This window comes from Capra hircus, chromosome 11, assembly GCF_001704415.2.
Source record: "Capra hircus breed San Clemente chromosome 11, ASM170441v1, whole genome shotgun sequence".
Classification (NCBI taxonomy): domain Eukaryota; kingdom Metazoa; phylum Chordata; class Mammalia; order Artiodactyla; family Bovidae; genus Capra; species Capra hircus.
Window position 1 is genome coordinate 105,352,621 of NC_030818.1, and position 14,295 is coordinate 105,366,915.

The window sequence follows — 14,295 nt, forward strand, 5'->3', positions numbered from 1 at the left end:
ATCAGCACCCCGGGCACCGCCTGCAGCCAGCCAGGGCTGGGACAGCTGAGTTCTGGTGAGGCCGTGCGTGTCACACGTGCAAGGGCACGTTTGTATGTATGTAAACATGCAAACCCCCGTGCGCACCGTACGTCCACGTACAGCGAGTTCTCTGCGGGGTCCTGGCTCTTGGGCCTCAGGCCTCATCATCAGGTTCACGCCCTCCCTTGGGAGCCACCTCGGCCCTCAGTGCGAAGTGTCTGGTGCCACCGGGCAGGGCTGTGGGCCTCAGGGCTTCGGGCCTCAGGGCTTCCAGCCCCAGGATGCCCCGGGTCCCCAGACGGTGCCGGCTGGACGGAGGTGCAGGAGAGGGTCTGGGCACTGCAGGCATGCTGCGGCCGGGCCCCATCCAGCCCCCAGATGGCGTGGAGACAAGTGGGGGCAGGTGGGCGCCACCACCCGCTCGTTAATGGGGCATCACTCATCCTGGGGCCGTGCGAGCCTCCCGCCTGTCTGGGCTGATGTGGACGCAAGGGCCGGACTCGGCTCAAGCCCAGCCCCAAGAGGGCTGAGGGCACCCCTCTTGGGGGGCTTCTGGACGGGGCCCAGGCATGGAGGGGGTCGGTCACCCAGGAGCCCTGAGATGCAGTGCAGGCCAGGGAGGAGGAAGGGCCCAGGAGCCCCAGGTCAGGGTCTCGCTGCCGGGGACCGGCCGCCGGCGGAGGGCAGCTGGGACGCCTGCTGCAGCCCTCGGGGCAGGGTGAAGGCGGCAGGCCCTCCCCTTCCAGGGCAGCCGGGAGCCCCCCGCGAGGCCGGCTCCCAGCCCCGGACAGGAAAGCCCCCCGAACAAAGGCAAGCTCAGGGCGGTGTTTTCAAACGCTCATGTTTTGCTTCTCCTCTCCCGTTTTGCTCCGAGTCTCTTTTCCACAATTCTGACACCATTGTTCGCCCGGCACCTGCGGCCGCGATGCTTTTGAGAACAGTCACGTGGGGGGAAGTAATTTCACAGTCAGTCCCGGGAAGGCCAGCTGGCCACGGGGAGAGCGCAGAGCGAGGCGTGAACGTTACTCGGAAGGGGAGGAAAACCCTCGAGAATTCCAGGCCCACCTTCTCGCCCGCAGCAGTGTCGTCCGAGGCCCGCGCGCCCGTCCGGCGTCCCGACGTCGACTCAGAGAGCCTTCACCTCTAGAAGCAGAAACAAAACAAGCCCCCCACCCCGCCATGCCCTCCAAGTTATACGTGAGGGATAAAATTACATTTGTACAAAAATAGATTTTTTTTTTCTACCTTTCCTGACGCTTTAGACGTCTCCTCTGTTTCTATGTCATCCTCTCTGTGAGCTACCCGTCCCGGCTAAGGCATCGCTAAGGACTGGCAACGGCTAAAGCTGTTTGCTCCAAAGCATCTTAAAATAGATGCGTCTCTTGCCTCAGGGTATTCATTCGAACCCGGATTTCACCAAAGAAGGGGTCCTTACATACTTGCTTACAACAAGCAAATTTATAGGAAAATGGGGTCGAGGGGGAGTCTTGATTAAAAATAAACAGAAAACGCTGGTAACTGGTCTGTGTGTCTGTGGACGGCGAGCAGGTCTGTGCACGCGGGGTCTCTACAGCACGGGTGTTGCCCACACACACCTGCGTGGGCAGGGACCAAATCCCACGGTGGGAGCAACGTCAGCCCGTCACGCTCCAGCTGGACGTTCCGGCTGGGCCCAACCAGGGCCTCCGCGGAGCAGGGAGTGCGGCGTGGTCTCCAGCACTTGGCCCGGGGGGTCTGCCAGCCCAAACCCTCCTGGGACGCCCAGGGTGGGGGGCCATCCTCCCCCGGGGGGATGAGGGCCAGCAGCTGACGCGAGTGCCCTCTGCACAGACGTCCCCGGGTGGGCCAGCTTCCAAGGAATCGCCCAGTGGGGGACAAGCCAGAGGCTGGCCTGGCCGACACCTTCCGAACCTGAGACACAGTCGTCTTTGCTCCTCGGCCGCGGCTGCCCCGCCTGATGACTGAGCGGGAGGTGATGCTGGGGTGGGGGGGTGCCTGCCGGAAGCATCCAGCAAGTGGGGATGGCACAGGATGGCCAACAAGCTGACGTTAGTGCTATCTTTAGAAAATTAAAGACTGTCCCACCAAAATAATAATTACCAAAAAAAATCACCTTAATTGAACCAGATCGGTCTACTGAAGGTCTGGTTAAAGAAAACGTCTATCTACCGAATAACGTGCCATTTCCCCACCTTTTCAAACACAGCAAGGATGCTACGAGGACAGTGCCCGAGGAGAAGACGGGGGACTTGTCCCCAAGACACCGGGGGCCCGGTGCGGGGCGAGGCAGGAGGCCGGGGGAGGGGGTGCCGGGGGCTTCGGGCGGGGCGGCAGGGGGGCCCCCAGGCCAGCCCCCACAGGGCCCTCTCCTGGGCTCCAGAGTGGTCCAGGGCAGCGGGGCGGGCGGGGCGTGGACGGGGTGTGTCCAGCTGCAGAAGGCACTGGGTGCGGGGTGAGGGGCAGCCTTACAAACCCACCACCGGGGGGACCCCAGGGGGAGGACCACCGGGGTGCCTGCGTCACTCTGCTGACACTACCACACCCCCAAGGCGGCCGAGACTTCCAGGGGTGCTGGGCAGGCCCCGGCTCGCCCCACCTCTGCTGCAGAGGGCGGGTGGGGCGGGTGCTGGGGCGGCCGGGGACACGTCTCCTGGGGGCGGGAATGGGGGCCCCAGAGCAAGGAGACGTCTGTGGGGTCCTCCACACGGTCAGCCCAGGCGCCTCTCGCTCAGCCTGGGCTGGACCCTGGAGGGCAAAGAACGGACACCCTCTTCCCCACGGAGGCCGGGAGGCTGGCCTGTCCTCACCCAGGCTCGGGGGCACCCCCACACCCCCCCCCGGGGTAGAAAGGCTTGGGGGAGCACCCACAACGCCGACCCCCACTCCTGCTCCGGGGCCGCTGGCAGTTCCGGGCCCCTCAGCCGACAAACGCTGGGTTTCGGGTGTGAGATGGAAAAACGGACCGGAGGGAGAGTGCGATGGTGCCGAGGCCTTCACCCTGAGAGAGCCAGCCCAGGAGGCTGGGCCTGCCTGGCCGGCCGGGCCCCCAACCAGAGCGGGTGCAGACGGACACAGGACAGCCTGTCTCTGGGAGCCCCACCCGACCCCAGGGTGCTGGCGCTCGGCCGCTCCCCACCCCAGGGGCCCACGAGATGCCCGCCAGCCAAGCAGAGCGGCCCACAGTGCCGCAGGCCCCGGCCAGCTGTCCGCTCCCCACAGCGGCGTGCCCACAGGCCCCTCCAGCTCTGGACCCTGCTGGCCTCCCTCAGCGTGCGCAGCCGACCGAGGACTCTCCTCCCCTCCCATCCCCGTGGGCCTCCTGGGTGGGCAGCAGACCTCCGGTCCACTAGAGATCGGGTGCGCCCTGCAGGATTGGGGGCCAGCCTCAGCCCTCTGCACAAGCTGGAAGGTTTGGGGGCGGCCTGGATAGGACCCCGTGGGACCAGGAGCTGGAACCAGGACAACGCAAAGAGAGCACACAGGTGGGATGGGGTGCACGGGTGTCCCTGCAGCCTTAGGCGACCCCCAAACCCAGCACAGAGGTCGGCTCCCAATCTGACTGGCTTGGGGAGCAGGTTGAAAGTCATCTTTGGAAAAAGGGGTTGCTCACCCTTCACTCTGAGGGACCAGAGCCCCTCCCATCCTCCTGGGAGGTGGGTCGGGGTCTTTGGCAGCGCCCCCCAACCTGTCCCCTCCTCCCAATCGTGGGTGAAGCTGGGCGGGCAGGGCGCCAGCCAACACAGGAGGCAGAGAAATCCTTGCAAACAGAGGACCTCCCACGGGAGATTTCCAAACCCAGCGACCACAGAACGTGACGGAGTCCTGCCACCCTCTGAACGCTGCGGCTCCGGGGATAGCGGCGTGTACCCCGTGAGCCCGTCCGGGTTCCCCCCAACCCCAGGGCTCACACCGGCTCCTGCCGCTCTGGCGGCCGCCCCGGGATGCCCGCTGCTGGGTCCAGACGAGTCGTGGAAAACGGGGAGGGCGGCCGGCAGCACAGGCTCAGCAGTGGCGGGCCACGCCCCCAGGTCCAGGCGGGCAGAGGAGGGCGGGGCGGGCCGGGACCAGCGGGCCTAAGTCATCTGGTGCGGGGCCTCCAGCATCTCCATGAGGAAGGTGTCGATGGGCGTGTCCCCGATGAGCTTGAAGAAGAAGAGGTGCTCCAGGCACTTGAGGCCGATGGAGCGCAGGGCGGGCAGGCGCAGCAGCAGCTTCGCGAACCTGCGGACGGAGCCGCGTGAGCGCCCGCCACTCTCCCCCCGCACGCGCCTCACCGCCCCAGACCCCGAGGCTGCCACGGCAGGGGACCTGCCTGAGCCAGGGGCCTTGAGCGGGGAGGGGTCTCTCAGGCAGAGGACGGACGCAGAGAGGGGCCAGGGCCCAGGGGCAGAAGACTCCAAGGGGACACCCCCCCCCCGGGCAGAGATTCAGGATGAAGGGCCGGTGGCCGGGCTGGGGCGGGCTGATCAGGCCTTCGTGGGGGAAGTTAGGAGGCGCGGCAGGCTTTCTCCAAGGGCAGCAGGAGTTGCAGCAGGATTTTACGCAGGAAGAAGGGCTCTGACGGCAGATCTGAGCACCAGCAAAGCCCCTGGCCAGTGGGCCCCCCTCTCGGGATAAAGCCGCTCCTGAGCTGGGGGGCAGGTCTGAGCTCCCAGAAGCCTCCAGTGGGGCTCACGCCAGCACCCACCTCGCCCAGAAAGAGCTGAACAGGGCGGGTGCGGGGAGGGGGAGGGGCTCCTCGGGCCGCGCCTGCCACACTGCAGAGCCTCTGGGGAGGACAGTGGGCGGCAGAAGGGCAGGGAAGACTTTGGGGGGGTGCCTGGAGAAGGGATGCCAGGCTCCTGCGCTCTGTGCCAAGGACAGCTGCCGTGCGGGGACAGGGCCCAATGCCCCACCCCGGACGTCCACATCTACCCCTCCCCGGACCCCAGTCCCCACCCCGAGCGCTTCCAGGCCTTCTGCACACGACCCTCCGGGGACCCTGGGACCTCACTAATTATTAACAATGTCTTATTTCAGGGGGAAAGCCCCGGGCTTGGCTGCAACACAACCCACGTTTTAAAGGCAAAAACGCAGCTCGGAGGCTGGAGCGGGGCCAGAGAACGCGCTGTTTTCTGCTGAGCTGGCGAGATGGGCCGGGGCGGGGAGCCAGGAAAAACAGGCGGGACTGCCACCCCTCCTTCGGGAAGTTTCACTTTAAACCAGATGAGGCTGGTTGGACACTTAACCGTGCGTGTGCCGGCTGGCAGGGCGGGCGAGGGCAGAGCCAGGCCTGGGGCCCTGGGGCCCCAACCCCTCCTGGCAGGCAGAGGACAGTCCAGGAAGAGAGGAGGCAGGAACCTGGACAGCCGGTCTGCAGGCACCTTCTCCCAGAAACCCACTGCGCGCCCGGCTCGGGGGACCTGCCAAGGAGACAAGGCCAGCCCTCCCGGGCCCACAGTCGGCAGGGAGAGAGGCAGGCAGACTCTGTGCTCAGACCACGGCCATCTGCTCCGCACACATTTGTAAAGCACCTACTATGTGCTGGCTTTCATCCCTGCTCGGGCGAGCACACCAGGGCCCTGCCTCGAGCGGTTTCCTCTGTCACCAGAGGAAAGCACTGCCTTGGTTTAGGCGCCACGCGCGCCTACTGTGCGCCAGCACAGGGCCCCTCTGTCTGGCGGGGCTGCAGGGAACGGCGAGCATGCACCTGCTGGGGCGGAAGAGTGCCTGGGTCCCGCACTGCCCTGGGTGGGGGGGCAGCTGCCTTCTCACCCACAGGAGCATCTGAAGGGCGGGCGGGCCTGCCCAGCCCCGAGGCCCGGCGGGCGGAGGCTCTGCTAGGGCTCACCTCCCTGGCTGCTCGGGGTACTTCTGTTTGCAGTAGGCCTCCAGGGACGCGTAGACCTTCTCGCGAAGCGCCTCCACCTCGGCTGGGTTTGAGAGCCCCTTGGAGTCTGCAAGGGAGAAGGGGCCACAGGTCAGAGCCCAGCCCCGGGAAGCGGGGACCCAGAGCCCCGACCTGGACGAGGCGGCCCCACACGCACACCCTGCCCGCTGCCTGCTGGCCACTCGACGTTGGGCCTGTCCCCTAACCTCCCGCCACCCCACTACCCCATCAGGAAGGTGGGACAGGCCTGCTTCCACCAGGCCTGGTTGCCACGCCAACCACATCACCTCCGGAGACCTCAGTGCACTGGGTCTCAGCCCCTCTGAGCCAGTGTAGGCTCCAAACCTCCTTCTGTCTGAAACAGCCAAACCCACGCTGTGGGGGCCAAAGCCACCCTGAGCCCTGGGACCCTGGCAGCAGGAGCCTGGTCTGGAAGGGGCTCTGCCTGTGGACAGAGATGCCTGCCCAGGGGTGAGGACTGAGGTGCACGGGCCATCCTGGGTCATCTGGGCAGCAGTCACAGGCCTCCCTGAGGCAGTGAGAGCTCCCCGGTTGGGCAAAGCTAAGCCCCTCTGCTCCTTTGTTTCCGAGGTCACCCCGCAAACTGACACCCGACAAGCCTCTCCCCACTGACCCCCAACCCCAGCCCCCTCTGGGCACTGGGATTCGGGCCCCTGCCCTGAGTGAGGCCCCAGACAGGCATGGTCCACCCTGATGGCTTAGCGGGCAGAGGCTGGAGCCCCCCTGCTGCCCATCTGAAGCCAGTGCAGCCCTGGGAACAGGCCTGCTCTTGGGTGACCTCTGAGCCCTAGGCCAGGGGCCCCCACACCAGCCCTGACCCGGCTGTCTGACATCCCAGCAGGGGCACCGTGCCCAGCATCAGTGCCACAGTGGCCTGGGGTCTGGGCACCTCGGGAAATGCAGTCTCCTCTGCAGCTGGGCCCCCAGTCTCCCTACACTTGGGCCTGTGCCAGCTCTGGCCACCTCCCTTCCGCCCCTGGCAACCCCAAGTCTGGACCCCAGTAGGTAAAGCAGTGCCAGCAGCCAAGTCACGCTCGACTTCAAGGGGGGCCCCACCGGGCGGGGCTGTGCTGGCAGGGCCGTGGGTTCATGCACAGGCCTGGGGACAAATGTCCCTGGAAATGGGCTGTCCCCACTAGGGGGCCCCATCTTCACCCCAGCCTGACCCTCAGCGCTGGAGAGACAGAGGGTAAGGACTCAGGAGCCCTACCGCTGGCCTGCCCTCCCACCGCCAGCACTTCCCCGAGAAGCCCTCAGAGCCCGCCCCTGCCCCGGTGACCCCCCCCAGCACCCCCAGACCAGCCGGGCTCCAGGTCTCTGGCAGTGGAGCCCATCGCAAGAGAGACAGGCAGGCTCAGCGGAGGGGCAGGGGGCCGACAGCGCCCTATCAGTGGGCTGTGGGGCTGCGGCGGGTGCCCCGCTGCCTTGGCCCCTTGGGGGGTGGACACCAGGCCTGGGCAGCAGGCGGTACCGGGGTTGAAGAGGACGATGGCGCGCAGGCAGCCCAGCTCCGTCTTGTCCATCTGCATGTCCCGCATCTTGGACACCAGCTCCGTCAGCACCCTGTGGGGGGAGGGGCAGGGAACAGCAACGTCCAAGCCAGACCGAGGGGGCAGGGAAACAGCAACGTCCAAGCCAGACCACGCCCTTCCTGGGGCCCCCAGAAACACCCCCAAAGGACTCCGCGCAGGCCTGAAGGGCAGCTGAGAAGGCTAGGGCAATTCGGACAGGGTAGGACAGTCCCTGTGCCCAGCCGGTCCCCTCCGGCCCCGAGGAGGGAGGGGGGCTCCTCTCCTCCACCTCCAGGAGCTCAGCATTGTGGGATTTTATTCCAGGAACCCGGAGACTAGAGGGGGCCCGCGTGACAGCGGGGTGAGCCAGGGTCCTGGACGTCGGGGGCGGAGTCCACCGGCACACGTCCCCGCCGGCTGCAGACCAGGCCAAGGCCCGGACACGCATCCCTGCCGCTCCCTCCGTCCTCGGGAAGGCGCCTCCCCAGCTCCTGGCTCCCCTGCTCCTGGCTCGCTGCCAGAGGGGGCTCTGTGCCACTTCCCACCACCAGGCACCTCCCGAGCACCTGGGCCCCTGGAGCTGTCAGCTGGGCGCACAGCCGGGGAGGCGTTTCTAAACGTGCCCTCGGAGGGACGGGCTTGCTAAAGAAGCCATCTGTGAGCAATACGATCCTCTGGAGAAGGAAATGGCAACCCACTCCCGTACTCTTGCCTGGAGAATCCCACGGACAGGGGAGCCTGGCGGGCTACAGTCCACGGGGTCGCACAGAGTCGGACACAGCTGAGCGACTAAGCATGTAAGCAATAAACCCAGCACCCCACAGCCCCCTCTTTGAGCTTGGTGAAGGCCCTGAAATGTCCTGTGGCAAAGACACGCCCTACACTGCCTACATCAGGGCCTGCCCAGGGTGCCTGGTGCCGGCGGAGGGGGGAGGGGAGCAGCCAGGAGCCGCCCCCCTGTTCTTCCTGGGCGGTCCTGTGTGGCAGCACGCTCTCGCTTTTATCCCCAGGGGGCTACAGTAGGGGTCTCTGCTGCGCAACCCCCCCCCCCACCATTAGGCTCTTGTACTCAGGGGCTCGGGCTTCCCTTGGGGTTCAGTTGGAAAAGAATCCGCCTGCAATGTGGGAGACCTGGGTTCGATCCCGGGGCTGGGAAGATCCCTGGAGAAGAGAAAGGCTACCCACTCCAGTATTCTGGCCTGGAGAATTCCATGGACTGTATAGTCCACAGAGTCTCAAAGAGTCGGACACAACTGAGCGACTCTCTTCACTCAGGGGCTCACCTGGGACCCCGCCCATTGCCTCCCCTCCCGGGGTCGACCCTCCCTGTGCTGCAGCTCCCCCGACCCGAGGACCCACCCACAGCCCTCCCCAGCCCCTGCAGCTCCCCTGCCCCGAGGACCCACCCACAGCCCTCCCCAGCCTCTGCAGCTCTGGCTGGCTGAGCTGACACCCCCGTGCTCTGGTCTCACAGGCAAAGCCAGCCAGGGACAGGACAGGCCTCCCAGTGACCCCGCCAGTGGAGACAGACGTTCTCGGAGCCTGAGAACAGAGTCGCCTGACCATTGCCCAGCACTGGCCGCCTGGGTGTGTGCAAGAGGGGAGGGAGCAGACAGCGGCGTCCCCGCCGGGGACAGGCCCGGAGCAGTGCTGGGACTCGGCCGTATGCCCGCCGCACGCAGGCTCACGGAACCACGACACGTCAGAGGAGTCCTCGCCGGCTCCCCCAGGACAGCACCACCGTGTATCTCTGCTGTAAAGATGGGGCTGCTTTCCTTCCCACACGTGGATGTGGAGGGAAGGACACCGCAGTGGGAGGCGGGGTACGCGGGCGGCCCTGGGGATTTTAATCTTAGGGAAGTTGCTCAGTGGTGTCTGACTCTTAGCGACCCCATGGACTGTAGCCCACCAGGCTCCTCCATCCATGGGATTCTCCAGGCAAGAATACTGCAATGGGTTGTCTTCTCCAGGGGATCTTCCTGACCCAGAGATCGAACCTGGGTCTCCCGCGCTGCGGGCAGACGCTTCACCCTCTGAGCTACCCGGGCCTTGGTCCTGGGGCTCTCCTGCTGTCGCCCCAAGTGTAACCTCCGTGCCCGGCACAGAGGCCGCGCAGGAGTCCCCACCTGTCGAAGATGGCGCCCACGCCCGCGCTGTGGGCGCTGTTGCGGTGCACGTGCAGCCCGGTGGCCAGGAGGATGCCGTCCTTCACGGCGATGGAGCGGTGGGAGAAGGAGGCGATGAGCAGCTCGTTCCAGCCTGCGGGGGGTGGGGGGCGCGCACAGGGTCACTGTGGTCTCCAGACCCCGCCCCCTCGCCCCTAGGACCACCACCCCCCGCCCCCGCCACTGAGCGGGAGCAGGGACTCGTCCACCCGCAGGGCTCCGGGGCCCCACCTCGACCCGCCCCGGCCCCCACCGGGCACCCGGGAGGCAGCTCGCACCCTCTCTAGGCAGGGCCTCCGTGGAACCCCGAGCCCATGACCCTTCCACAGAAGGGCGGTTCCCGAGCACTGGCCCTTAAGTCCCGCACAGAGCAGCTCCTGCAGCTGCTTAAACCGGGCCCTCCACACTCAGGTGCCCGGGAAGTCCCTCTCTTTATGTGCCCAGACGCTGCTGCCACGGAGCTCGAGGGAGCCCCCGGACCCTCTCGGGCAGCCCCCACCGCAAACTCCCCGAGCTGGCGTTTTGGGGGTGCCACGAAACAGTAAATGATGGAGCCCAGGAGTGTCGGAGCCAAGGGGGGCCACCGCCCTCTCCCCGAGTCCCTGACACACGCGGAGTGGGCACAGGGCTGGGGGAGGGCAGAGAAAAGACCCCGTACGCATGCGCTCCTGCAAACAGGACGCAGGAGCCGTCTCCGACCCCAGCCCGGAGCCCACGGAGCACTCGGCAGTGGTGGCTGTGACCGTGGCCGCTGCCCCAAAGGCCGGGCTGGTGGCTGTGCCGGATTTTTTTTTGCTCTTCCAGCATAAATCAGAACCTTAATGTTTATTTTTCTGTGAACCTAACACTGCTCATGTATGTCTTTTCTAAATGAACTCTAAACTGAACAAACTCTTAATTTTTACCCCCACATAACCCTATATTGTTAGTGGTCATATGGACAAACCCTTTGCCTATACCTAATCCTAAACCCTAACTCTTAACCCTAACTCTCTCAAACCTAACTCAAATCTAACACTGTCACTCTAACCTCTAACCACTAACGTAGCTAACCCTAACCCCAAACCTCAGCCAATGCCTGCTCATCCCCAACCTGAACCTACACACCACTACATTCCTAACCCTAAAAGATAACCACATCCCCTCTAAGGCCTAACCCTGGCTCTCCCAGCCACAGGCCTACCTTGATCCCCACCCCGAAGCTGAGCTAACCCTTGCATCTTAACCAGGCCCAGAGCAAGGTGAAGCGGTTTCAGCCTCTTCTGAGCTCTGCTCGCTGCGCACTCAGCCACATGCCCACAGGGACAGCTCATGTGTCAGCCTCCACAGTCCCTGCATACATAATCCAGCAGCATGGTGGGGTTTTGTTTTTCATTTTTTGCTAAGTTTTATTTTAATCCAAGGACTTTGCTTCATACAAAATGTCATTGTAGAAACAACAGCAGAATCCAAAGTGTGGCTGATAAATATTCCTCAGGCAGCAAACTAGTCGGTCACAGAGTTTTTTTAAAAGTGAGTCCCAGCTGTGTTGCATGGTCGGGAATTCTCTTTTTTTTTTAACACTGTTCTTAAATATAAAGTTTTGCAACAAACCTTTGATTTATATCAAATATAATTAAAAATTAACAAATGAATACATTGTATCAAAAAGTACGAAGATATACATTTCATGCACATACTGGAATATATGTATATATGTATATATTTTACGTGCACACATAACTTGTTCAAACTACAGCCACTGCTTGACTGGTTCCAGGTGCAGACAACTGGTGGATGCATTTCAAATTTGGCAACTCGCTATGAGACTTTGAGGGAAATGTGATAGCTGAGAAGAGACAGCACAGAAACGAAACACAGAGTTGGGAAAACAAGACACAGTCTCCCCCGCACTCGCTGTAATTTCACCACTTCCAGGGTCTGGAAGGGTCCAGACGGACCAGCAAAGCTGTGTGGGACTAGCAAAGGGGATTCTCTGCCCAGTATGGCCTGGGGAAGCAGCTATGGTTCAGCACAGAATGAATACATTCAAAATAACATGGGCGGGGACCAGAGACGAAGCATCAGTACCAAGATGCACATCCTTCTGCTTTGCAACCGGAGCCAGCGACCACATGCACAGTTGGCGATTCTGGCTTTCGCTGTATTCCAGTGGAGTAAAATACTCTGTTATCTTAAAGTTTCAGAGTGTTGTGCCTTCGAGTAAGGAAATTCTAAAAAATGGTTTGGTCACAATCATGCTGAAACCCTAGAACAGGTGGCGGTCTTGTGTGTTTTATCTCTGTTAAACGTGTGTCTTTTGTTGCATAGCCCTATGGGTTAACGGCATCCACTCACTGGGACACACAGACACGCACACACACATCACACACCAAGCTTCTTCAGGAGAATCACGGGGTGAAAGCCAATGGGAACACTCAAACGCTCCAGCAGAGACCCTCTCACACCACAACGCGGAGCACACGCCCGAATCAGCTCATCTAGATGCTCCCTTTGTTCACAAAGCAGAGGGTCTCCCCGTGTGTTATGGACCACATCCTCACTGCGGTCTCTCTGTTTTGAACGTGGCCCTGAAGCTGGACTTCCTTATGCTGCCTGCTTTCTCCTGTCTCATGCCAGAGCCAGTGGGGGCTCAGACGCCCAGCGCAGCAGCCACAGCCGAGCTGCTCCTGCACCCAATCTCCAGCCACGGTTCAGCGTGGTTCCCATCTGCCCTCATCTGCTCGGACCTGGGCACCTCTGCCCCCGCTGTGCCACCTCCCCCTCTGCACCAGCCTCTCCCCAGTGAACCTTCTGGGGAAAGAAACCCGCAAAGCTACGGAGACTGCACCCTGCCTCCCTGAGAATCGAGTGGAGAGCGGACTGATCGCCCACACGGGCCTCTCTCCACACGCCCTGCAGCCTCGCCACTGGTCTGAGGAAAAGGGGCAGCAGCCACTTCGTCCCAGCTACGACCAATCTCCTGGGTGTTTTCTGCATGTTCTCCAGTACGTCCGCCTTCTACTCAGCTGCTGTTTGGAAGAGTCTCCACAAAGCCCGCTTGTGGTGATGGGCCCCTGGGAGCCTGTGTGAGGGGCTCGGAGGTCAGGCACTTGGTCGAGAGCAGCGGGAGCTGGGTGGTCCTGTTGGCCGCTTGTACTGGACACAGAGCATCTCCTCGAGCAAGCCAGGAACACACATCCTGAAAGGCTGAGCTCCTCCTACAGGCTGGATGCTTCACTGCTATGTTACTGCGTTACTGTTCCCTTCCCCATTATTCCGGCTTATTTTTTGACTGAGTACATAGAGTCGACAGAAGAGTGAAGGGTGTTGTGACTAAAAACCGAAACCAACACCGAGAATGTTGCCCAGGTTTGGTCCCTGTGAGGGCTGGCTGTCGGGAGAGGGCCGTGTCTGCGCACGTTTCCAGTGCTTTTTGCCATTTCAGGCACGAAGGGCGCCCGGACTGTTGGTGTGAGGATGCTGACGAGACCTGCTCCGTTTACCACTGACTGTCCTGAGGTCTCACCCGCTCCTCTGTTCCACACATTTGGATAAAAGATGATCCCTATGAGATTCAGACTTCCTACGGAACGGTCCCAGCACACACCCTGGATGCTGGGTTCTTCACCGGGTCCCCCTCAGCACACACAGCCACGTTCTGTGTGGGGTCTGTGCCGAGACCCAGGGAGGCAGCGTGGGAGGGGTGGAGAGGGAGCAACCTCCCTCTACTAACCGCTCGTCCCACTGGAGGAGGAGAGACGGGGCAGGCCCTCCTCCCAGGGCTGCTGCCCACCTCGGTGCCCCGAGCGCCCCCGGGGCCCAGCGCGGATGATAAAACTCATCACCTGGACGCGCCCGCCGGGCGGTGCGGCTAGCACCAGTGGTCTTGGTCAGGGTGGTGGTAGCTGTGCCGCCCCCGGCCGCCCCCGCCCGAGCTGAGCCCCAGAGTGCAGTGGTAGCCGTTGGGCACCCGGCGGAGGGGGTGGGACTGCGAGGTCAGGGAGGACACATAGGAAGTCCGGGAGGAGCGGCCTGAGTTGGTGGCCACGGCCTCCTCGAAGGTGAGCGTGTCCTCAGGCTGGGTGCGGGCTGCAGCCTCGCTGTCCAGACGCTGCCCCAGGTAAGGGTCGGAGCCAATCCGGGAGCTGGGGGCCAGGGGCTGGCTGAGGGGGTCTCTCTGCAGCAGGGCGTTGTGTTCCGAAAGGCCACGGCTAAGCCGGCCGGGGGAAAAGGCAGGGAGGCTGGTCTGAGCCCCGGCAAAGTGGACAGGCGAGGAGTTAGCCGTTTTATAGGTGATGCTGGGACGGGGGGTCAGCGGGGTCTGGGGGAGCTGCCTCCGCCCGCCGCGGCCAGGGGTGCTAGCACCAGATGTTGACAGCAGGGGGCTCCCGTTCACGGAGCCACTACCCTGCAAGAAAACCGGACAGAGCAAACCCGAATCAAAGGGCTGGGAGCGCAGGTGGGTGAGATGCATGAGGCAGCCCCAGGAGGGCGGGAGGGCAGTGCCCGCAGGGGCTGGGCACGCACAGGGCCAGGGAGGAGGAGCGCACAGCCCAGCCCATCTCAGGCGGGCAGGGGAGAAAGAAGGCACTGGGGAGCAGGGGGGCCAAGGCCCCGCCAGGCAGGATGGGCAAGCCAGGAAGCCAGGAGCAGGCTCTGGCCTGGGAACCAGGACAGGAAAGAGCTCCCTCCCGGGGCCCGAGGGAATGGGGTGCGGGTGGGAGCA

At 63.3% G+C, this 14,295-nt stretch overlaps 2 protein-coding genes and 1 long non-coding RNA gene across 4 annotated transcripts in view; all 3 read right to left on the bottom strand.

Annotated features, from left to right (window-relative positions):
- On the bottom strand, positions 846-3,357 carry LOC106502688. The gene is made up of 2 exons (XR_001296325.2): positions 1,617-3,357; positions 846-1,164 (listed from the first exon to the last, which is right to left on the bottom strand). It is a non-coding gene; the product is annotated as a basic proline-rich protein (long non-coding RNA).
- RXRA (retinoid X receptor alpha) lies at positions 847-9,694 on the bottom strand (the record flags this gene model as incomplete). Its single annotated transcript, XM_018054750.1, has 4 exons — positions 847-4,242; positions 5,852-5,957; positions 7,383-7,474; positions 9,549-9,694. Coding segments are annotated over 4 exons (492 nt in total), but the record flags the coding sequence as incomplete, so codon positions are not given.
- Positions 10,950-14,295, bottom strand: part of CACNA1B (calcium voltage-gated channel subunit alpha1 B) — a 217,778-nt gene continuing 214,432 nt past the window's right edge. Inside the window, exon 47 of one of the 2 annotated variants that reach the window (XM_018056199.1) lies at positions 10,950-13,977. In XM_018056199.1, the coding sequence (XP_017911688.1) occupies positions 13,441-13,977 (537 nt within the window). In that variant the 3' untranslated portion in view covers positions 10,950-13,440. The remainder of the gene's footprint in view (positions 13,978-14,295) is intronic. The other variant, XM_018056200.1, reaches the window with a different exon arrangement.